Source organism: Lagopus muta, chromosome 18 (genome assembly GCF_023343835.1).
Source record: "Lagopus muta isolate bLagMut1 chromosome 18, bLagMut1 primary, whole genome shotgun sequence".
Taxonomy (NCBI): Eukaryota; Metazoa; Chordata; class Aves; order Galliformes; family Phasianidae; genus Lagopus; species Lagopus muta.
Genome location: NC_064450.1, coordinates 8,441,257 through 8,466,356, shown reverse-complemented (window position 1 = coordinate 8,466,356; position 25,100 = coordinate 8,441,257). Strand labels below are relative to the sequence as shown.

The 25,100-nt window shown below is 41.8% G+C and overlaps 1 protein-coding gene across 15 annotated transcripts in view; it reads right to left on the bottom strand.

Moving 5' to 3' along the window:
- UTP6 (UTP6 small subunit processome component) overlaps positions 1-17,364 on the bottom strand; it is a 144,354-nt gene extending 126,990 nt beyond the window's left edge. For 8 of the 15 annotated variants that reach the window (XM_048964692.1, XM_048964694.1, XM_048964695.1 and 5 more), the window contains exons 1-21: positions 17,204-17,364; positions 17,039-17,123; positions 16,209-16,250; positions 16,034-16,126; positions 15,336-15,383; positions 14,633-14,696; positions 14,029-14,147; positions 13,634-13,711; positions 13,148-13,229; positions 12,531-12,612; positions 11,778-11,959; positions 10,903-10,982; positions 10,309-10,386; positions 9,973-10,152; positions 9,330-9,410; positions 8,832-8,941; positions 8,671-8,737; positions 8,318-8,390; positions 5,734-7,776; positions 4,658-4,897; positions 2,156-3,410 (exon numbers count right to left, since the gene is read on the bottom strand). In XM_048964692.1, coding sequence (XP_048820649.1) covers positions 7,619-7,776; positions 8,318-8,390; positions 8,671-8,737; positions 8,832-8,941; positions 9,330-9,410; positions 9,973-10,152; positions 10,309-10,386; positions 10,903-10,982; positions 11,778-11,959; positions 12,531-12,612; positions 13,148-13,229; positions 13,634-13,711; positions 14,029-14,147; positions 14,633-14,696; positions 15,336-15,383; positions 16,034-16,126; positions 16,209-16,250; positions 17,039-17,123; positions 17,204-17,295 — 1,794 coding nt within the window. In that variant the 5' untranslated portion in view covers positions 17,296-17,364 and the 3' untranslated portion in view covers positions 2,156-3,410; positions 4,658-4,897; positions 5,734-7,618. The remainder of the gene's footprint in view (positions 1-2,155; positions 3,411-4,657; positions 4,898-5,733; positions 7,777-8,317; positions 8,391-8,670; positions 8,738-8,831; positions 8,942-9,329; positions 9,411-9,972; positions 10,153-10,308; positions 10,387-10,902; positions 10,983-11,777; positions 11,960-12,530; positions 12,613-13,147; positions 13,230-13,633; positions 13,712-14,028; positions 14,148-14,632; positions 14,697-15,335; positions 15,384-16,033; positions 16,127-16,208; positions 16,251-17,038; positions 17,124-17,203) is intronic. The other 7 variants (XM_048964705.1, XM_048964706.1, XM_048964697.1 and 4 more) reach the window with 6 other exon arrangements.
- Between the last annotated feature and the right edge of the window lie 7,736 nt (positions 17,365-25,100).

Below are 25,100 nucleotides of genomic sequence, written 5' to 3'. Positions count from 1 at the left end.
GACAAGTAGCCATTACAAGTTTAAAATAGAAGCTATATTAGTTTCACCCCTACACCCTCCTCCCTTTTCCTAGGCAAGTTTTAAAACACGTTCTAAATTGCAATGCAAAAATCAGATAGCTTTTTATATGAGGTCCAGCACAATTTAGTAAGATGCAACAAACACAGCAAGTGGAACCACAGAAAATTCTCTGGCTTTAAGCAGAAAAAAGTAACATGTCTGCACAGCATAAACTGCAGGCATTCCTTGTTACCCTTTTGCTTTCACAAAAGGTGCCATTTTGGAGCACACGTGGTTCTCAAGTCTTCTGCTATTGTCCTTTTAGTGGTACGTAACATCTGGACCAAAAACTTAGCATGCTTCTCTTCGACAGAGAAAAACAAACAAAAAAAAAAACAAAGAGACTTCTGGAGCTCAGTCTCTGCTTCCTTGCAGAGAATTCACCCCGAGACACCAGCAGTTCAGTATGAAGTCGTGCCAAATGCCTCGATATGAATTGGATTCCAATCGCACAGGCTTTCAGTGGCTGCCCATCCAGGCTAGGAATTACTTCACCTAAAGCACTGTGCAAAGTTCCAATCTACCACCATTATCCCTGAAGTTACTTAAAAATATACACACGTTCAATTTAGAGATCTGATTTTCAAATAATTTTCAAATAGATCTATGTACTGTCAATGTGTTCCTTGCACGTCCTGCAATGGAACGTTTTTACCTACAAAAACATGAGCAGACTGAAGGGTCGATGCTCTTAGTTTGAACTGTTGGTTCAAACGTCATTTTACGTTGGTTTTAATTGCCAAGTATTCTTGTACAGCATGGCATGCTTGTGTCAACACCAAACAGGCTCGGTGCAAGATGCACAACGGCAGCTGAAACACTGTAGTGCAGGAACACTGGAATCCATGAGCTTGGTTTTAAATCAATCCAGGGAGATGCTTTCTGAGAAGTCTGCATCTGTTTTTCTAATCCCACTGAAGTTCGAGAGCATTCAGATCAAACCTTACGTTAAGTCATTTCCCTAACAGGCAAGGCCCATAGAAGTGAAATCAGCTTTAACCTAAAATATCTGTTTCAGTTTTCCTTTCAAGTTTACAATCAATTAAAACACAGCTTAGCAGGGCAGCCATTCAGGACAACTAATTTCTTCTCAAATAATGGCAGTCCAGAAAGATGAGGCTGACTCCAATTAAAGGTAAAATTTTAGAATCATACAGGAATTAAAACCAACCGAATCTATGTTAATAACAACTTCTCGGTGATCCCCTTTAAGCCAGCTCTGAGGAAGGTGGCTTTGCTTCCACAGAATTCTGTTGGCCTCATCTTGATTAATTCTGATGGGATTCACAAGCGTAGTAAATACAAAGCCAGTCAAGTGATGCCGTTTTCTCAGCCATGGGAGAAATTTTCCATCTACTAAGTATAACTTCAGAGCAAAACAGAAAATGAGAAGCTAATTAGGGCCATTAATCAGTCTCACTGATTAACGGGATAACGGGGCTTAGAAATCCAGCCTAAGGATCTGACACTTGCCGGTGAAACTTCATACCAGATAAAAACACTGAACAGAATAAACCATTTTTTGCTGCCCTCTGCAGGGTGGCATTAACATCTGCAGCTGAGACCTGGGAAACTGACAAAAAGGATAACAAAATGAACTTTCACAATTTACTGGTATATACTTACCTTACTAATCTGTGCTTGACTCATATTTATTGATATTGAGTTGAATGAGTCACAGCCACACTTAAGAGTTTTATTCTTCTTGTTCAGGTTAGAAAAACTCACTACGTATCCAAACCTAGGCAAGCATTTGTTCCAGCTAATGCAGAACTCCTCTCAACAAGCAGCTGATCACACAGCAGCCCACAAAAGAAAAATACCCCCAGTGCCATAGCACAGCTAGGGCTTTCTTTCTGCTCAAGGGAAGAACAAACTGTCAGGCTATGCTTCTGTGTATGCATGCGTTCTGGAGGCATGCTGAATTAAGTCATGGCAGAAATATGACCTTTTGGAGGACTCCATCATATTGGAACAAAAGAACAGGCCCTCAGCCACAGAATCACCAGCCAGCTTCTGCTCTTTACTTTGGTTCTTCACCTCATACTCAGATTTAACTGAGGACTCCCATAGAACAGAAAAAAAACAGACTCACCTGAGCTCGTTTTCCTCTGCTCTCAAAGAAAACATTAAACAAATGTTACTCCAGCTCAATTCCTCCTCCCATGCTAATACATAAGTTAGTCTCATACACCAGATAGGTTAAAAAAAAGTCTTCCAATTGTGTTAAGTTCTTGCCTGAGAATAAACAAGGGTACAGTGCTTCAGCATGGGGCAGTGTCAAAAAAAAGCCATCAAAACGTTCTTGAGAAGTGATTGAAGAAATATGAGCGACAAGAGACTGTTTTTGTAAGAAGTCAGTCATACAATCCACTTCCATTCTTCATTTGAGAACATTTCCTTTAATTCCAAAGCACAGGCAAAAAGAATACAGTTCCAGTTCCAGCTATTCTCTTGGGAACTTTATGGAAGTATTTTGTGTTCTCATTTCCTCATTTATCAACACAGAAATAAATAGTGTCAGTAATACCATGAATCTCAATTCACTGCTGTTTGCAGGACGCACTGAGGATCAGATAAGCATATTTTCTTTGTCATTACATGTCTTTAAAACATCCTCACACAACATCAGACTACTGGAGACTGGAAGATAATACACCTGAGCACAAGGTCTGATGTGCAGAAACCTTTCCTGGGAGGCTGACAAACACCCAGCATCTCTGTAGGAAACAAAATCCCAAATATATGCCTACAGGTGTGTTACATACATGAAGACGTTTTGCAAATTCCTTTGTATTGAAACACGTCAAACCAGAAGAACTCATTTTGTACTGTCACATCTAATTTTGTCATGAGTAACATGGAGATACAAACTGCAACACAGAAGTACAACAGAGAAGTTGGAAGGAGGAAGAGTTTTTAAGACCGATTCCATAACAAATGAAAGAAAATTACAGGTTAAGTGTCCAGACATGCAAGTACCAAACATGCCAAAACTGGCAACACTTTGCAATCAAGGTAAGATTAGGAATTACATACTTCCTCCCAAACAATGAATTAGCAACACAGTTCTATGTAACACAAACAGAAAATAGTCCACAAGTGCGCTAACAGCTTACAGCTGGCACCTGCAACTCAGTGAGGAATAATCCAACTCAGAAACCAAACTTAGTTCTGACCTCATTCATCAGCATCATCAAACTGGCCAACCTCAGTCATTCTAACTGGCAGGGGAAAAGCAAGGCAAGCTGCATGGTGACAGCACGGGTTGTACAGTGAATCCTCTCGAAATGAGTATGAGGCCAAAAGATTATTTTCCTGAAAGCTTCCGCAGTAGAGATCACCAGCATCTAAAGATCAAAGAAAATATCACAAAAGATATTCAGAAAGCCAGTGGCAGATCATCTTGCAGTTCTGCAGCATCTTCCAGTCAAGAGTCTCAGTCTGATCTACCAGCACTTAGATCTACCAACAAAGCAAACAGCTGAGATTGGCAAAATCTTCATTTAGAGTAAATTCCTGACACAGAGACAAAACAGTTATCTGAAAAATGCAGTGATGTACTTGAATCCAGTACGTCTGACACCAGCATACACACGCATGCAATTCTTCTGCTCGGGCATAGAAGGCTCATAAAGCTATCATGCTTATTTTCCCTACTTTTTCCTGTTCTCTCCATAACCACATTCCAAATTAAGGAGCACAGATGTCTCCTAAAGGCTGTGTCACTGGATGAGGACAAAGGGTGGAGTCCTGTAAAAGCCAGCTCACAACAGTACCTCCACTAGTCTAGAATTAAGTGTAATAAACCAGTTGATTTACCCTATTTTTATGCCAAGTTGGTTAACTCTTTACACAGAAGCAGAATATTTCTAGTCAGCAGACACTGGAAGCACAGTGTATGCACTTCCAGCCCTTATCTAAGGTTACCCAGTATAAAAAGCCACTACTCTATTTTCACTTTAAAATCAGAACAATCTCACAAGAAGGCTGCAGCTCCTCCTGTTACCAGCTTACGGAAGTGGAGAACAAAAATAAAAGAGCCATTCATGGCATTAAACCAAACAAGCAAGCAAACCAACAACCAAAAAAAGCACTCTGCCACATAACAGCAAAAGTACCAACAAATCATATTTAGAGCAGAGACTGAGTGTTTGCATCGCTTCACACTCAGAAAGTCCAGCTCTTGAGAGACACTATGGCTAAATTCCTGGAGAAAAGGAACATTTTCCAAATCTCCCTTCTGTTCCAGATTAACATAGATACATTTTAGTAGAGTATTAATTCCTGAGGTGGAGCTCAATACGTACAGACAATCCTTGGAATAGTGAGGACTGTCTATGCATATTGAGCTTCACTGCAGAAGTGAACTATTCCACTTCTCAAGAATTGCTCAAGCAGGAGTTACACACAAGCTTCACAACACTGCCTATAAGCCCTGTATTTGGCAACCAAATTGTACATGACAAACCCATGAGGTAAACAAACAAAAAAATCCACAAAACAGAACACAGAAATTTTTAGATGTGTTCTATAGAGCATCTACCTCCACATGCCAACCAAAACTCAAATGAATCACAAATAAATTCGTACTTACCATAAGGACTACGTTCAGACTCCTCCAACTCTTTATCCCAGTCCTCCATCTCATATGTCAAAGCAGCTGGCTGCTGAGGGAAAGTTGCATCCTCAGACATACGAGAGAGTTCACAACACAAGTCCTCCACGTCAGTGTTTGTATGCAGACTGACAGCATCTTCACATGCAGAGACATCAGAGAATTCACTTCCTTCAGAGTCACTATCAAGAACACACAGGGCATTCTTCAGCAAACATTCTAAAAATAACAGAAAGAGCCAAGAGATCATTAGAAATTAAACAGGAACAATTAAACACCTGCAACTGAATAATGCAGTTAAGTGTGTTAACATCATTTGTAACTAGTAATGTAATTAGATCCTATTCCATGCGCTGCTTCAGGTTTCAGGTGCTTGGCGAGATCAGATGCAGCCCTATGTCACAGCATTAGCTCAAGTAAGGATTTTTTGTGGACTCTTGTTGGAATATTGCGCTTTAAATCAGAGCACAGGAGCTAGCAGACCTTCTTTGCACTTGTATCTTGTTTATCTTGGGGTTTTTCCTGCTCTTATTTACACATGTTGAAAAACCACAGCTCTGACTTCCTTTTTGTGGCATTGATTAAATACTCTCTGTTCCACTTACAAAGAAGCAAAACTTCTTCCAACAAGTGCTCAATGATTCCAGGCAATGAATTCACAGGAAGAGCAACAGCCATTTACAGAAAGAACAGAACTCACCCAAGTGGTGAAAGGGCCCTCTGGCCATACAGCACAACCCCGCAGCAAGCAGCCAAGGTCCAAAAGAAGCTTTCCTGTTCGAGGCTGGCCCCCTTAAGAGTCCGTGGGGGGCTGCACCCTGGGTCCAGCCCTTCTGGTCACATGGGGAGCACAGGTGTAAGCAATGTGCCTGTGCTCCCTGGGCCAGACTTCACCAGGTGCTCAATCACCAGTATAAGCCAGGACCTAGCAGCTCCCCTACACTCCTGTACACAGGCATACACAAATATCTAAGTACAAATTATCTAGCACAGTAACTAAGATTTCCATTGCAGCTTCTGAGAACATTTCCCTAAACAGGAGTTCTGTTACTTACCATCTGCTTTAGTTTGCCCTAATATTTTAGGCTTAACATCTCTGGGTTTCCAGGTCATAGTTTCCTTCTTGTTAGGAGGCTGCTCCTCCTCAGAGCCTCTGTGCTCCAGGGTGGCAGCCATCACCTACAAAGCAGTTTCAGAGAACTCAGTTACTCCTCTCCCAGACTCCTCCAGCGAGGCTCCTGCAGTGCTGTTGGTGTTGTGGAGCCCTCGGGTACCATCTGTTGGTTCTCTTAATGAATCAGACAGCCTTAGGGAGGATCTTTCTCACACCTGGCAGCACGAAGCAGCTCACGCACACCAAATTTTGGGAACAGCTCCTAGAACGCACCCGTGTGGTACAGCAACCAGAAAAGGCAGCAAAGGTAACGAAGGCATAAGCGGCAGCTGTGTGTGTATAAAGAACAACGGTTACGGGCTGTCCACCTCGTGCGAGGTGCTGTGCTAAGAAACAGCGGGACCAGAGCTGCCAGCAGCCCTAAGGAACCGGACAAAGATGGAGGACACACAGCAGGAGGTAACACCTCAACGGCTCTGATGGTCCCTGGAGGAAGAGCAAAGAAAACAGAAGTTATCCTCAGACACAACTGAGGCACAGATAACTTCTCTGCACGACAGGCTGCCCGCGCAGCCCCGGGCACGCGCCTGCTGCACGGGGCCGGAACGCGCAACGCGGACAGAACGCGGCGTACGTCGGGCAGCTCCGCGCCGGCGGCCTCTCCTCCTCCTCCTCCTCCTCCCCCTCTTCTTCCTCTCCCCGCACGGTAGAAACGAGCCGGTCCTACTCCGCTCCCCGCCCCGCAGGATCCCACCGCGGCGGCCGGGCAGCGCGGAGGCAGCGGCCGCAAGCGGAGTTCTGTCCCCGCGCGTCAGGCCTGTGCCCGCCCTGCTCGGCCCCTCGCGCCTCAGAGCTGCGCCCGCTGACGGAGGCGGATCGGCGGCTTCCACGGTGCGGCGGCTCGGCCCGCTGTACGGCTGGCAAGTGGAGCAACCGGTTACGTGCCTTATCTGCGCAGACACCGCGCTCACTGTTAACATACGTGATATGTAGCTTCTTTCACTGCTACTGGAAAGCTTTTCCAGTCATTGATAAGGGGAGAGAGGGGGGAAGAAAAAAAAAGCAGAAACAAGCGGATAAATCAGAGTGTAAGGAGGATTCACGCAGCTGTAAAACGAGGATCGACACCTGCCCCTGTTCCCTGGGGTTCTGTCCAATCGGCAGAAGGAAGCAGGAAGGCAGAGCACAGCAAAAGCACATGCATGCAGGTGGGATGGAGCTGCAGGTGCTCTGTGAGCAGGGATCCACCAGAAGGTTGAAGCACAGATTGGAGCTTACCCGTCACAGCAGGAACATCTGCTGCAACAGAGCTCTGCTTGCCTGCACTGTGCACAGTCACTCAGAATTACTTAGGAGGAGACAAGGTGGCTGTACAAGTTGTTTGGCTTTTGAAAAGAGGATGATAGATGACTTCAAGGTTAAGAAACAAATAAATACCATCATTTTACAGATTGTTTATCCAGTGTTCCATTTTTTCCTTACTGAACTTGATGTTAAGAACTCCCGCCAGGGGTACAATGGTTTATTTTGTTGTTTTTTTTGTATGTATGTGTTGCAGTGTTAGTCTGCCAGTGTAAAAGCTGATGCATTGCAACTTCTATCTCAATGCACAGGCTGGAGGAAAGCTCAGAGATGCCTCTGCCATCTCCAGCTGTGCACACAAACCTGACACTGACAGAAACACCAGTAACAGCTGTGCTGAGACAGAATTCTTTTCACACATGCAGTAAAGAAAATGCACTTTAATATCACAAAACATATTTACCTTTCTACACAAGTTTTGTTTTAAAAATCCACAATGTCGTGCTGTAATTATTTTTAGTTTTTCATAAGTGTCCAGTTTGCAGTAAAGTGTATTTGGAAATGAAGTCTTCCACCTGATCTCCCTCTAACATCTTCAGAGCTCGCCAGTGAATACTCCCAGAGTTTTCTGGTTTGCCCTGGGGATGACTCAGCTCCTCCTTGATATATTCCAGCCAGAGATCTTTAAAGGAAAAACATTCGGGTTAGATTTTGATTGCATATTTAGTAAACATACTAAACCTAACCTAGAAACCCTCTTTTTCTAAGTGTTCTTCATCTTAGTGCAGTGTGGTTTAGCTGATCAAACCTCCTCCTCCCGCTCCCTTGAAGTTCAAAAGCCTGGGTTCTGCTATCTTAAGAAACAATGCAGCTCTTCAGCAGTAGCTTCCCATGCCATCAGAGAAATTGAGCTATTTATTTTCTATTATAAAAACATGGCTCCATACTGTTCACAAATGTAAATGAAAGGTGACGAGCATCTCCTATGCCTGCCAGCGTCAAAACTACTATTTGCTGGTAGTTCTGCTGAAGCTATCCTACTGTGAACAAAGGCCCCGGATTGAAAAGTGTGGGCTCACTGCAGAGTGTCATGCACCGAAGATTTGAGCTCCACTCTGCATGATAGCAAAATAACAGCAGAACAAACAGCTACTGCCCCCCACCCCCAAATAGAAATAAAAGAGGTAGCACTGAACTGGGGAGGGAGAAGAAAATCTCCTTACCAGAATCTGCTGAACCAAACTCTCTCAAAGCACGTTCATAGTATTCTCTCAGATGAAGCATTTTGCACGATTCCTAACACAAGAAGGTATTAAAAGGCCATTCATTTTGTACAGAAGTGAGTCTGCAGCTTGATTACGTGCTGACAAAGTGAAAGTCATGGTAACACACACACACACACACATTGCCAAAGATTAGTTACCATGAAACTTGCTTTTATATCGTATACTATGAATCAACATCAGAAGGTAAATATTGATTACAAAAGACACTGCTCACAAGCCTTTAACTTCATATCAAAGTTAGAAGTGTATTTTACAAATACAAGGCAGTAATTAGATATTCAGCAACTTACTTGTTCCTTTTCTATTTCAATCATCTTCCTGAAGAAGTCAAGTGAAAGTGGACGACTTTCATGCAGGCTAAAGTAAAAATAGAAATAACTTCAAACTTTATGCCATTTTTTCTTTGCTGTTTGCCCTAGAATAATCAGATTTAAAGTGGTTTTCTTGTTACCTGGTAAAGACTTTTCTTACTTTCTTATATCCACCATTCCTGTAAGCCCAGTCAAGATACTTTTCTTTCATAGTCACAGATTCAGCAGGAGCTATGGCATGTAAGCACCTCTGCAAGTTTAAAACAAACCAAAAACTACATAAGCTACAATTAAAAGGTTACAAGAAGGATGAAGCAGCATCTTCTCTCTCACCAGACACCTGACACTCATGGGGCCTTGTGTGAGAAAGTATTAACAAAAGCATTCTAAATAATGTCTGAAAAAACAGCATTCTGTAATAAAGTCAATGTTAGTTGTAATCTAAAACATGTCTCCTTCAATATTCCATAGCATTTCTGTACAGCTGACTTTTGAAAACAGCTTTACTTGGAATGCTCTGATACCAACACATCCATTGCAGTATGCAGCAAAAGCTTTGTACTGCAGCTACTCCATCTGCACACACAGCTCCTGTTTACTTAAACATCACCTTATGAAGATTTTTGTTAGCCAAGTACCTGGTAGAGAGCTTCTGTGTCTTCCTTGCTATTTGCGACTTCACTCCACTCCACCCAGAGGGCCCACAATGGTAAAGTGCCCTACAAGATAAACACAGAAGTCAAACGATTGAAATAGAGCAACTCAGTGATTTTCAGAGACAGCAAGGTAATTACCAAGTTCTACATTACTGCTTCTCTGAAAACTATCCTTAAGACACAGCTCTTAAAAAGAACTTTAAACTGCAGACTGAAATCCCTTCTTGTCTCCTTTCTAATTCATATAACAAATACTACTTAGATGGACTGCTGCTAGATATGTTGCCAGGAATGAGAGAAAAATTCTTGTTCATCAGTACTGAAATACAGAGATAACTTAAAAGAACAGGGAGGAGAAGGAACAAATCAGCTTCTTGCTTCCTCTGTCATTCCTTGTAGCCCAGTTTGAAATGGAACAGCAAAGAAGCATGTAAATCATTTAAAGCTTGAAGTAAGAAACCCCACACACAAACAACTTGTAATTCCTCAGTGCTCCTGAAAGTGAAATAGACCTAAATAGCAGCCAGGGAATCTAAGTGCACTATGAAGGAAAAAAATCCTTTACATAAGTAGCAGAGATTTTCCACCTGATGCATGCATGCGAGTCCATAAAACCAGCACAAACCTTAGATTTCACATGCTTGAGGGCTTCTTCAAAACACTGGGTCACGTTGTCACTCTTCAGCTGGATCAGCACCTGCAGCCTCATCTGCCACATTTCCACTGACAGGCTGAAACGCTGAGTTGCAGCTTCTGCCACCTCTGCAGCCTTCTGAGAAAGGCTGGACTTCAGTAACAGCTGAAGCTAAAAAACAGCAGATAGCACAAGAAATGTGCAGTGTTTTGTTAAAAGCACCTTGGATACAATAATGCCCATTTTGTTAATTACACAAAATGGCAAAGGTAGGCATGCATCAATGCAGGACAGTCCACCAATCTATTTTTCTGAACCAACTCTTACCCACTGCTTATAGAGAGCTTCTGGCAGCAAACTGGACTCGTGGGCTTTGCTGAACACATTCAGTGTCCTCTCCAGCCTCTAGAACAAAAAGTGAGGAAAATAAGCATTATTCCTTCAAAAACAAGATCCTAGCATTACCAGAAACCCAGTGGATTTGTATATCAAAATGTTACTGAAATCCAATAAAATTTATAAACCTGATGTTTTACACACTCCTATTATTTACAAGATAAAGGTGGAATTTGAGCACTTGAATTACACCTCTTCTTTGAGGAGCAAAGGAACAACATAGCAATGTAGTAAAAGGGAACCAAGCCACATAGAACAACTACAAGTTTGCACTCAACTTCCATACAAGGAGCTCATAGCACTTCACTGACAAGGCTGATTTGTGCCTGAGGTATCCACATTCAGGCAGCCCACCTGTGTCTAATGGTAACACGCCTTCCCTCAGACAGAGACTGAGCGATTTTTAAGAGTTACTTGTCACTATTTCTGATAAAGCATTCAAACATTAACTCCTTGTCTGAAAGAGAACAAAAGCCTGTAAAAACAGGGTTGTTTTGGTACTATGATCTCTTAATGACCTTTTACCTTTTGCTTTAATTCTTCACTGTTGGTTTTCCTGTTACATCTCTCTAAGCAGAAAGTGATGTAGCATTTCCACATGTCCTCTGCAGAATCAAAGACATTCTGTCATGCTTTGTAGAATCACAACAGTAAGCACAAATATTTGTCTTTAAGGTAAGGAATAAAGAGAATCCAAGCACGAAGGGTTAATGCCAACTTTTTAAAAAATATACTAGAAAGGGACCCTGCTTTAAAACATTAAAAACTGCTTCCCAGTATAAGCTGCAATCAGTAATTCCTTCTAAAGAGCATTAAGCTCTTAGTTAAGCTGAGGCTTCAGAGCACAATGTCACAACTAATTTTCGCTGCACCCTTTTGCCTGTATTTTCAATGGGTCTGCAGAAGTGAGAACATTCACAGGCAATTGAGAAAATCTTCCATCTGCCTAACATGACAGGCTATGTAAGCAGCAATTTGCACCCGCTGCACGCAGCCTCTGCACAGAGCCTTGAGAATACAGGTAATGCCAGATACTGGATACCCATCCATTGGCAACTCAAAAGCAATGCTTACTCACAGCTGACCAACAATATACACTTCACTTCAACACGTTTCCTTCATTTAGGAAATTTCATTTACAATTCCCACACCTCTGTCCTCCTCTATGTACACTTCTATTGTTAAATCACATTAATAAAAGTAAGCAACAGAAAACACTTTAAGCAACTCTTTCAAGACCAAAAGTACATTTGAAAATAACCTCAGTAACACACAAAAGAGATCCCCTAAATGGATCCCAAACCCAAAGCTACTTGCATCCTCCTTCAAAACTCTCGCAGTACACAGTATGCTGAGATAGCAGGAAAAACTGATGTTAAAATGCAGACAGAATATTTCACCCGTGGGGACTGCTGTCACAGCCTCTTCAAAGACTGCACTGCAACGTTCCTCTCTCTGGGTCATTTCAGACACCTTCATCTGTTTTGTGGTGGGTTCTGTGGACTTCAAGGATCCCAGCTCCAGCTCTCGACGGGCCATGTAGTCCCACATCAGAGGATTATCAGCATACTCAGCCTGCAAACTAACATACTATATCTGTGACATCCATTTACTGCCATCGCTTTCTGACAAATGTTTAGAAGGGTTGTCATGCTGGTTGAAGGTATAGAAATGTACCTAATTTCTAAGTAATCAGATACAAGAGACACTTTTCTTCACCACAAGAGAAAATACCAGGGTTTTTTGTTTTTGTTTGCTATTAGTATGGATATTCTCCAATAATACAGTGAACTAGGATGGCACCTTTCCAGAGATCTTTCCTTTGAAAGAAGAAAAATTGGAGAAACTAAAGAAACAGAAGAACCACCAAGTAAAGCAGTTCCTGCGCTTCAGAAAACTAAACTTGGAATAATTCAGCTACAACTATATTTTACTTAAGTGCTTCTTAGCAGGTTTTCAAAGCTTATAATCAAGTTCTTTCATGCATCCTTTTCGTAAGAGTAGACTTGCTTCAAATACATTTTCTTAGAAGTACTTCCCATACATCTCCCATAACATTTTATCTCCATAGAGGAACAGACTTCAGTCATTAACCTCTCACCTCACTACAAATTAGGAAAGTTAAGAGAGCGCTTATTGAAAAAACCTCTCACCTTTCAAGAATTTCTTTTTGCAAATCGTGTGTAAAATCAAAGAGCTTCGCAATAGAAAGCAGAGCCAGACGGAACTCAACACCTACAGACCAAGAGGGAAAAGAAATGTACCAAGTACAGCATCACATCCCATCACACACTTTGCATTTCTATATCCCTGACAGCCTTTTTCAAGACACAGATATTATTCAAGTGTCCAGACAGATACTCTTTTCTGTAAGCCTTAGCATTCAACCCATATGGTAAGCCATATGTTAGGATGTCAACTGCCTGGCTACATGCTTCAAGATTTCATGCTAGACAGTGACAAAAAAAAAGGCAGGCACATTGCAGGCACATCCTCAGGCAGGCGCATTGCAGGCTAAGAAGTGGTAAACCAGTCCTGTCTACTGACATGCTTACACAGCCTTCAAACTTGGTTCCACCCCCACCACTCACTCATTCAGTTCTTTCACAGAAACACAGAATGGCTCTACACGAGTCAGGCCTATTGAAAACTGCACACACTGTCAATGCATTATAATCCATCATCTTGTAGCTTCCTAATTTATCTTTGAGAAAACCAGGTGACCTAAATGTGACAGTTTTGCTCCCAAGTAAAAGAAATGTCAGATCACCTTTAATTTTCTGAACAGCATCCCTGTAGATTATGTGAGCCATTTCCCCATTAAGAATCTTCTCAGAATAATTGAATTCCTCCTGTAATATCAACATAGCATTGTTGCAAGTTTTCCTTGTTCAGCTATCGCTTTTGCAAACATAGAAAAATACCAGAAAATGGTAATTATGCTTCATCTAAATTTATCTTAACCTTGTTTCCACAAGCTAACTATAATGAAATAATATTTCAGTATTACTTTCCAGAAATGGCAACTAACTTTCAAACTGATATTAACAAAAGATCTTAGAAACATCAAGAAAAATTGAAGTACTTAAATTCAGCATCAGCCAACACCTGGGAAGTTTAGCATAGCTACAGAGCACGAACAAAAACTCCCTAAGCAGTCCTCAAGAGAATCATTAATAGAAACCCCTTGAAGTTTAACTTTAAAATGTGTGATACACAAGCAGAAAGTATTTCAGAGTAAATCTACACGACCTACCAAGTTCATCTTTGCTCGTTCAAGTTCTTTCTTTTCCTTTCTCTGTTTTTCCGCATTCATCAGTTCCATTCTGAAATACTGCAAGAAGATACAATTAAGTGATGGGAAGGGAGGGTGGATCAAGCATAAATATATTCAGTTCACAAACATGAGGAAAAGGAAGGTCTGCCTGAGGAGCTACAGGACTCAGCCAACACATCACACACGTCTGTGAGCCTCAGCTTTTACAGATCTGTGCTTATAGGCACAAGCGTCACACATTCAGAAATGCCCACCTTCAAGGCATTCTTTAAACCACATCAATCTGAGCTTTTGCCAGACTGATCTCAGAAGTCTGCTGGACTGGTTTGCTCTGACTGCTCAAACAAGTTCTCATAAGTAAACTACAAAGTTACCTCTTGGTAAAGTTTTGGACACTCTGGATGGAAGCGCAAAGCACGCAGGAACAAGTGCCTAGCACTTTCTGAGGAGAGGCGTGTTTCCATTTCCCATTTTGCTGCCATAATCCACAGTGCTGTAACAGAAGATGTCAATTCATTTGAAGGCTAAGCAAGTGTCTGCTCATGAGAATCCATTCTGAAACTGTTCTCCAGGATGTTTCTGTCACTGTACTTACCCCACATGCATGAGCTCAGCTATGAAATACCCCAGAGTGAGACCAAGTTAAATATGACTAGAAGCTAAGCAGATCCAGGAGGTTTAATCCAGCACAGCTACAGATCCAACAACGTAAAATTACATCTTCAATTCCCAAAATCAGCCACTAGTATTTAACATCTGCCTCTGAAATGTTTATCTAGTCCCCAGTCTATGTGGTCATTCAAAGCAGTGGACTCCCTCTTCACATCACCTTTTGATTGCTCAGCACAACCTGTCAGAGGCATCCTTTCTGATGAAGCAGCGAGGCAACAGCTGGAATTGGATTCTATAAGAACTCATAACACGACTCTTCAACCTATACTGAGTTATATACACAGCACTCAGCTTTGTTTTGTTTACCTGGTTTATTGGGATGAATGGCCAACATGGTAGAAAACACCTTGCTAAGCTGATGTTTTGCATTCTGTAAAAGAAATAGCTTTGTTTTACCATCTGTAGAACCAAACTAAACCAACAGGACTGAAATTTCACTAAGAACACTCATAAGTTGCCATGCAATCATACTGGAAAAGATGTTTCTCTCCTACTTTAACTTTAGATCAAAGTTTTTGGCACTTATTCAGTATCAACCAGCTTTCAATTGTTACCAGCCTCAGGAGCACAGTTAACTCTTCTGCACCTAGACAGCTAACACAGATGTTGCCTATATTACAAATCTCACTGACCACTTTTAAGGTAAAGACTGCATTTTTCTTCAGTCACTTTTATTACTACGCTAAGATCACTTCCTTCAGTACAAGAAGGATAACAACTGGATGCTGGGAACAACACGAAGACTTGCACAGAGAACTTCAGAGAGTATTAGACATCCACAATTCCTTTTCAGAACAATAAGAAACATTTGAAACAAAAATCACAGTTCACAGGCAGGCGATTCATTCATTCCACAAAACAAATGAATGCTCCCAAGCCAAAAGGTTATGTTATGATACTCATGTTGCAGTACAATCTGTTCCCCTGCCTTACAATACAAGTTCCAGACGCCTGCCTGACCAGCAACCCCGTATCTTCAATCAATAAGAACAGGATTTTGAAAACTCACCCACTGCTTGCAAAATGCAACGTGTGACAGCCAAAGCTGGACATCTTCCTAGTGGAAATGCAAGTGGGAGAGAATGAAACTTAGAACAAGTACTAAAGCACTCTTGCACACTGACAAGCAAACAATATGCGCTTGGTATGTACTCTTGGCATGAAGAAAGGACGAATTTTTATTCCAAAATTCACTTTTTTCAGATATCCACATTCCTGCAAAACATTTGAAGAAAACCATCTCTCCATCCTAATATATACACTCCTGCTGCCTCTGCAGTAACATCTGTATTATGCTTGACTCAACAGAGAACTCACTAAAATGATTTCTTATGTACCTCCCATAGGTTTTACCACAAGAGCTTATCAAGACAATCTCTGCCCAAAGTAAAGGAGAGTTCTTTTCATTTCTAGTCCTTGCAAGCAGATGCACAAAACTCACATGGCAATATATGACTCAAGACAGATGATAAGTAATGATTCAGAAGACAAAATACTGTTTCTCTAAAAATAATAATAAAATCTGACACAAATGACCTACTTCTGTGGCACTGCTAAGTGTCCAAATTTCTGCTTAGATTTTCTGTTACATTTCTCTGCATAACTGAAAATATCTGGTAGCAGAGATATCTAGGTTAATTTTTACATCACAACATACAGAAAGATTATTTTCCAAGCTGCTGCTACAAACAAAAGAAACAAACTTACTTTCCATTTTCCTGTGGCACGTTTGAAGAGGCTGTGGACCCTATGCATAATAGAGCTCTCAATTTCATCCTTCTTAAATGAGTACCCGGTGCGCTGGGAGAAAAGAAGTATTACTTTCACTGCACAAGAAAATGTAGTGCACAGTGATTGCACCTGCAAAAACTGACAAACGTACCGCTCTTCTTTTCTTGATCAGTTCCAGCAGATTAATTTCATACTAGAGTGGGGAGAAAAAACACATTTAAAGGCAAATGAAAAGATGTATAATAATAAAGAAAAAAATAACAACAAAGATGAAGTGCTTTACAGCTGGTCGCACAGATAACAGAAGTTACATCCAGGAAACCACAAGCAACAGTTTTGTGAGCAAATCACTATTTTTCTAAGGATGACTAAAATTAAGTTTTAGCATTTTTATTGCACGTGGTATTTCAGCCCTAACCCACATATTCCTAGAATTTTAGTGCATGTTCCAGATTCTTTACACTACAAAAAATGAGTTGCATGGAAAAACAACTTGCACAGCATGTCAGAAAACTGAAGTCTCTATATCCCCAGAGAGGAAAGGAACTACAGAAAAGAGTCCTTATGAGAATAAAGTTTCTCTTGTCCCCAAAAGCACCAAACTGCTGTCTAAGCTTCATGCCTAACCTGTGCTTATAAAATCACCCCACCATGGTTTGGGTTAGAATGGACCTTAAGTACCACCCCCAACGTGGGCTGGGTGCCCCCCCCAGCTCAGGGCCCAGCCATGGCCTCGGGCACCTCTGGTCAGTGCCAGAGCCTCATCAACAACCGAGTAAACAATGTCTTTCAGATATCTGGCCTAAACGTAATCTCTTTTAGCTTAAAACCACTGCCTCGTATCCTAACAGATCACTCACGAGTAAAGACTACCAGCGAAGCAAGGACACCCTCAAGCAGCAGGTTTCTTACACAGACAACTACGGAACTCCTAACAGAGAGAGATCTATGCGGTTAGTACCGCTAATCAGCATGGCCAACCTGAATATAATTGATAAAATCCTCCTTCCGAAGGGCTCTCCGCTGTATTTTGTACTCCAGAGCCGTGGCCTTCTTCAGGACAGCCCTGCACGAAAGAAGACACCATGCCATCAGCACCGGGACCTCAGCCCAGGGCCGCCCCCACCGGCCCGGGGGCCGCCCCACCTGATCTCCTCGTGCGTGAAGAGGCCGACCCGCTCCAACTGCTCCAGCTCCGGCACGCGGTCCTCCAGGCGCTGCTCGACGCGCTCCGCCATGGCTGCGGCACCGCCGGATCCACGCGCGCACCCACGCCCCCGGTACTTCCGCCCGCCGCCGCAGCCACTTCCGCCCGCCCCGCCACGCCCCGCCGGAAAGCCCGCAGAGGCGGCGCCGAGCGGCAGCAGGGCCGGTAACGGGAAAGAGACGCGACGGTGGGGAGACGCACGTGGGTATGGACGTGCTGAGGGCAGGAAGGAGAGAGGAGCTTTCTCATCTCAGGAGCGGCAGAAGCGCTCTGTGCCGCGCCAGGCCCCTGCCTCCCGAAGGCTGAGCGGTGCGTGCCCGGCGGGGTTGTGCCAGGCACGGGGCTCACCCCTCCCGCGGCCATCGTTCTTCTGAGTACGTTAGCATAATAAAACCAGGCACGGCGTGTTTGTTTCTTAGATGTTGGACATCCCAGGGAAACAACTAAGTGAAGACAGAAGGGTGGTCTTTTTATAATACCTGCCATCAGTAGCACTGCCCGTATGCTATGAGTTGTCGCCTTCACAGCTGCGTTCTGCCCTGTTGCTTGTAAAATGGATGAAAAAGCAGGAGGTGTTTGTCTGAAAAGGCAAGCAAAAGGGGAAGACACGATGGGAAATGGGACCTAAGGAACAGGCGGGTTTCTGCCACAACAGTTTTCACATACTATAGCCAAAAAAAAAGGTGTAGGTTATCTTTAGGTAAAGTAGGATGTCCTAAGAAGTGTTACTGACTGCAGAGCAATTGACTTATGTTAAAAACGCAAATGAAACACTGCAGGAACTATCAAGTTCAGTGGCAATTTTTTTACCTTTTCATGTTTGTTTAATATTGGGTGCTAATGTGAAAGGAAAAAAAAACGAGTTCTTCGTGGGAGAAGCTCAATAACTTCCAAACAACAGGAAATAGTGGCACTGTTTTCCACGAAGCAATCAGACAGGAAGGCTACCAGGAAATGCAGAGGCAGCATCCAGTCACAAGGCCAAGACCTACAAACTACTGAGGTCAGGTCCTCGTGGCTGGGGCAGCTCTGAATCATGGCACTGCTTTCCCTGTAGCAACAATGGCAGTTCCAGATGCAAGCTGTCAGCACTGGAGATCCCCATGTCTTACACTGAGCTGTCACTAGCTATGGTTCTGTATGTTACAAAACTCTCAGTTTGCGTTTTCAAATCACAAGAGTATCTGCAAAATTCAGCAGCTGCCAGCTCTGTAGTAGGAGGAGGAACTTCCCACTGTGAGGACAGCAGGAGGGGTGATGGGCAAAGCCGTCCTGTGTGAGCAATCCTGGCTCATAAGGCAAAGCCATCAAGCTCTCTGGAGCTAAATTTAGTACCTGCAAGTCCCACTGAGTTCAGCATTCACTGAAGCAGCACAACAGTTTAACCATTCTCAAAGCAGCGCTGTAAGAATATGATTCATGATCATCAATAACACTTCTAAATTACCTGGGGTTTGATTTTTTTTTTTTTGAGATGCATCAGCTCAAAGTGACCCTCATGTAACTCCACAGACTTATTAAAATAGTCTTTAAGGAAGTTTGGGCATGAAGAGTGAAGCTCTGTTAGCATACTGAATGACTAAGCCAGAATATGATTGTAATCACTATGCTTGATTGTATACCTTCATTTATTTTGATATTTCTGCAAGTGATTGCATGATTTTACTTTACTGAAGCCTTTTGTGTTTAGAGCTTAAATGTGGTGGTGCACTTAGTTCACAACACATAAATAAGAACACCATATGCAGTGTAGCACCTCAAATCTTAGAATTAGATGTCAGTTGTTACCTGGAAACTTGTGGGACATTGTCTTCTTCCTCTCTCCGTTCTTGAAGGCTCTCATTTGGCTGAAAACCAGCACTATCTGCAAACAGACACAAACAGAAACAACACGGTCTTCTCCTGAAACTTCACAGCTGATCGTTTCTTAGTTTGAAAACATTTTTGTGATCAACATGCACTGCTTTGCCAACACAGCTAGGAACTCTGAAATTCAAAAAACATCACTGATCAATGCACAGTTGTTTTCATACAGATGTTACACCTTTATACCAACAGCCTCCACCTCTGATTCTGTCTCCTGGAAATTCAGTCGCATGCTCTTATCTACCAACAGGTCTTTGACATACTTGGGAGCTATTCACATGCCATCCACTCACCAGTAACAATGTGTGTCCACCAGTGCTTCTTAGGGCATTAAATTCCTTCTTAGCACTTGTCAAAGCACCACAATATCATCAGATAGAAGCACACAGGCATAGTACAAACCGCTCTGCAGGACCCATCTCTGTGGGACTTAAAGGAAGAAAGAATGGTGTGCACCAAAACAATAGACTCCCCAGGTTACTAGTTTAGGGGCCTAGTATTTCTCAAAACACACGTACACAATAACATTTAAAGTACTGAACTTATTGATGAACTCACGGGATTACTTACAAACAGATCAAACCCAGTTTGAAATCATTTTCTGCTTCCTCAGATATCCCTCCTTTCCTGTACATGGAAAAAGTAGAACAAGAACCAAAATCCTTTCCTTTTCTTCTTCCAGCAAAACAATCCTTAGAACAATTAACATTACAGACTGTCAAAAGTGTTCAAACCAAAGTGACAAATGCAGTGAGTGGCAGGCAAGCCCAGCCCAGCCCTCCCAAATGCTGCATGCTGGATTTGTCATGCAAATCAAAATGGAACCTGACATGCTCTTTGTTCATTTTCCTTTCAAAAAATCTACTTTAGATGCCTCCCATGTGCCTTGTTTTAGAAGCTGACATTCCAAATGCATCACAGCAAATTAAGGGAAGGATCCATTACCAATAAAGATGTTGAGGTACAGACTCTCACAAATCCTGTTGGGAAGACTGAAGGGTGAACTGCTGCAGCGTGCACCTGTAGGGTGACTCCATCTTCTGCTGCTTCTGCTTTTGTGAAGCTTCTTTACAAAAACTCCAATCAGTAGGTGCTGCAAGAGAAGTTCTGGCAGGCTGTCACAGCCTAACATTTATAGATCACAGTCTGCAAAAACAGATACATTATGAATTAGCAACAGAAAAAGTGCTTTAGTTTATCTGCAGTAAAGTGTGCGATCATTAATGTGCAGTAGGCAAATATTTAAATGATACATTGGTGTAGATACATCACCTATTTCTGCTGTTTCACTAACTCACAATTACAGTTAAAAGAAGTCACCAAGATACTTATTATTTTACAGTTAATTAATAGTACATGAAGATGACTTTCAAACACTGTCAGTGATGTCCTGACATCATGAAAGTAACTGGGAAGTTTACATTGATTTCAATTGAGTTGGCAGTTCATCCTGAACACATCTGTTAATGAGACAGTATGGATTTCACTCTAGAAATAGACTGTCACAAACTTTGAACTACATTAATTTCACTAGTATTGTAGTTAAAAGAATTTATATGATTGTTTGGCTTGCATCTGCCAAAACTGGAATCAAAAACTGTATCAATGCACAGCTTTATTCTTGCAGCTTACTGACTCTTACCCTGCAGCATTAGATTTGAATGCTTACTAGAATTTGTTCACTCATCTCCTCAGCTGTTTTTAGTAATAATAAACATTTTCATTCAGTTTCTTACATACAGTCTCTTCAAAAAAAGGCAAGACCTTTCTTTTCTGTATTAGCTGTGAGCTAATTTTTATGAGTCCGTTTTCTCCCTGCTCATTTTCAGACATCCTGTTTCTCCTCAGTTACTCCAATATCCAAACTTGTATAGAGGGACTTTTCAGTGAAGAGGAATTATGCCTCTGGAATTGCTTCCCTGCCAGTTCACACCTGGTACTTGGATCCAAGATCCATCTGTTTATTCAGAGTCTCTAGGGGCTTGGTACAGTAGTGGCTGTAAGTCCACCTTTTAATTTGATGTTGTCATTTGGCTGCTTAGTAAGTAGGTGACAGTCTGTCTAAATGCAGCAGGGCAGTTAGAACGAGTCAGCCATGGTATTCTGGCTGATACTTCATAATCAAGCCGAATGCCAGTCATATTTTAACAATTTAAAACTATATCAATCATCTCCTACATACTCCCAAACTGTCAACACTGTGACATGTATTGCTTAATGAGCTCTCATTTAATATTATTTCTTGCACACACATTTTTATTTAGTAGTTTTGCAAGAGCTCTAAAGAGTGGAGTCTTGCTAATCTTCATCTCCCAGGTCTGTTTAGGTTCAAAAAGGTAAAATTGTGCCATAGTTTTGGGTGACACATGAAAAAAACAATAACAACAACAACAAAAGACAAGGCAAATAAATACAGAATTTCCTTAGAGAAGTCTTGATCTTCTACATTGAAAGAGTCAATGAAGATGACATACCAAAGAGCATAAATTATGCCAGATAAAGATTTGTTTCTCCATCCAAAAAGTGGGATTAGGATTGGCGGTTTATCATTGTTGGTCACAATTTGCCTCCTGCTGTGTTTCTCATCTCCTCATGTGGAGCTTTATTTAGCATGGTGAAACTGCTTCCACCACAGTCCTAGCAACAGCCAGTAAAACTATTTCTGCAAGTATGGTTAATTCACATTATAGACTACAGTATAAGCAATCTTGAGCAGTGTTCAAAAAACAGAGTAAATTCTTATAGATGCCATCTGAAGCAAGCCCTACACATAAAAGCTCTGATAACACACTCACTTTTCCATGAAAAGTTTAGTTAAGCTTCACATTTGTGAATTTTTTGGTAATGAACGCTTCTGCTGTTATTGGATTTGTGGGCTTACAGTTAAATACTTAAATAATTACAGTTAAATTATCCTAAGAGGTCTCCTATCTTTCTAGACCAAAATAATAAACTGGAGCTGTGCTTTTCGCAATGCTTTTGTAACAATTCTTGTAGTTTTTATAGTCCAGTATCAAACTCTAAAGAAACATATTACTGTTAAAAACTCATCAAGCAAAACCAAATAATTATCTGAGAATCAAGAAATAAATTTCTCGGTGGATGAATCATTAAAACTGTATTAAAATATCACTAAGAGAACTCTGAGAAACAAGTCCTGAGCACGCATTGCTACTTAGCAATAAGGAACAATAATTATCACTCGTTTTTCATAGTAGGAATTCCGAAGATAAGAGACCTAGTGTGTGAAACATGGTGTGCATTTACTTCTCATGCTCTTCAATAACTCGAGACAAGTAAGCAACCTGCTGACTGCAAGCTGGGCATTATGGGTGCCTTCAGATTCCCCCAGGGCCCGGCTGCCTGAGCACTGTGCTCCTGGAATACATTTGAACAGCTCTGTACAAAAGCAGTCCTCAGTCAAACACGTGAATGAGAATCACAAGTGGCTGCTCTGCCAATCTTCCTGCATGCTGCATTCATAGCTATACATCAGAATACTGGGATTGCTATGTAAGATCTTAGTTCTTCTTTTTGCCACGCTTCAGTAAAGATTTTCCCTTACAGTAAAAGTTCATTTTCTTTTTTCTTAGTTCTCTGCTTACAAAAACAGGGCAGCACTAGACATTAACATGCAGGAAAGCAAACTCCCAGCTACCACCCCAACTGCAATATGATCCTGCCATCCTAAATATACTCCGCACCCCGCCTACCCATTCTCACACCATTACCCAGAGGGCTGGAGCAACTCTCTTCCTCTAGTTGAAATATCACCTACCCTTTCACCGTCCACAAGAGACAGGGAGAGCACTGTGTGGGAGTTGAGTTCTGCTTTCCAAGTACATAGTGAAGATTAGTTTATCTAATTATATCTGTGGCCTGTTATTGCTAATCAAATGTGAATCAGACTGAAGATAAAGAATATGAACTGAAGAATGAATTAACAACTACTGCAGGTGAAACTTCTGCATCTAGCAAAACTCACTTGAGGGGCTTAAGGGAAAGAAAAAGGAAGAAAGAAATGCCAGTGAAACAGATCTGTATTTTGGAGCACAGCAAATCAGCAGCAGGACCTATACCTTCCAAATGTACTAGTTTTAATTTTGATGCTCACTTCTGGTGGGTCTTGGTGGGCTGAACAGGGAGACAGTAAATAGAACCTGAAAGCATAAAGAATGCAGCTACAGAAGAGGAGCCGAATGCCCTTGAATCACAGTCAACATGATCACAATTACATGGGATTGAAACACAGCTGCCCAGAACACTCACTCTGGATTTGTTATTCTCAGCAACACCCTGCGTGGCAAGTTTCAGTTCCGTACCAGTGAGACGTCGTAGCACTCCCTAATGAATACTGGCAGTGGCTTACATGATGGCCTGAATCAGTAAGCAAACGTTTAATGCTTGACAGTAAGTTTATATTCAGCACTATTCTTTTGTTCCAAATTTATATGTAAAATTATCAGGAAAGAGAAACAGATACGTAGTAGTAACTCTGACCGTGTGTATTTGCTTTAATGACAGGGCTCTTCTGCAGGGCTCACAGCCACCTGTGTGATTGTATCTGTTCATTTCTACCCATTTCTAGATGGACAGGTTTAAAGATGTAGGGAGAACAGTAGAATTATCACAGACAAGCAAGAAAAGCATGTAACTATGAAATAAAGAAAAAAATCCTGAAGTGAAATAGCCTGTGTGTAGTTGTTTTCCTACATATCTGAAGAGGTACTCTATTGGTATAAAATTGGTGCACTTCAGCCTTTTGTAATGACAGGAATGCTGAGTAAGTACATGGCAGTAAATCTTATGAAAAAGATTTAGAAGTAGCATATGCATTCAATCAACTGAAAACAAATGTGATCTTTCAGATATAAAATGCAAATCCCAGTATTGGTACAGGAAAATATGACAGGATTGGCCATTCTGAGCCATGAACTCTGACATATCATGAAAACATTCTGCCAACTATTTCTGCTTTCACTACCAGACATTTAGTCCAAGAACACACCTTGTTTGCAAATGACTGTTGCTTTAATTTATCACATTAGCCTTCAGAAACTGGCTTTTTTTTTTTTCTTTTGCATTATATTAGGATATCTTCTTATTTATAACAAATGCTTTTGCTGACTTTGCAGTCATTTGCTAAATACGGCCTTTTCCTTCTGAAAAGGAGTATTTTACAAACCAAGAAAAAGAAGCTCTAACAACTAAAATTTTTCAGTTTGGCAATCACTGCTATGACTCCAAAGGGCTCACACATACACAACTTTGTTGCACTGTCCCACCACACCCAAGGCTAATGCCTCATGCTTAGTTTCTCTTTTCGCAGGCGGGTCTCAGTCCAGCACCAGAGATTAATTACCTAATTATCTTTCTTACTCCCGTCTGGAAAGTTGCCCTCTGGCTCCTCCTCCTGGTTCTGAAATTGAGAAGGATGCACCACCAGAAGCAGCAGAGGCACATAAACAGCAGGCAGGAAACAGGGATAGATGACAGGCAGTGAACAACTTCCAGGAACAGCTGTAGATACACAACATTCAGGAGTCTTTCTCTCACCAAGTTGACTGGCACAGTGCATCACTGCCCTCAAGATCAGCCTTTGATCACCTGGAAATGCTCTGTGGCTATTTATGCTGACAGAAGACTGGCAGACACCCAGTGCAACACCAGCTTTAGCAAGAAGTCCCCTGCTGTTATGAGAGAAGCTACATGTACGTTTCTGAGGAGCTTACTGCTGCCAGAAGGTGACTGAGGGTACATTCAGCAGCAGCAGTGAACAGGCTGGGGAGCGCAGGGAACCTTAGGGAACACACTGTGGTTGCAATGGACCATCTTAGTGGTCTTTTCCAACCTTAATGACTGTGTGACTAAGAAACTGCAATACTAAGCAAAGACTGTGATGATGAACAGGATAAGGTGTGTAACGTAATCTTTAATAAATATAACTTTTTTGGAGGTATGAAAAAAGGG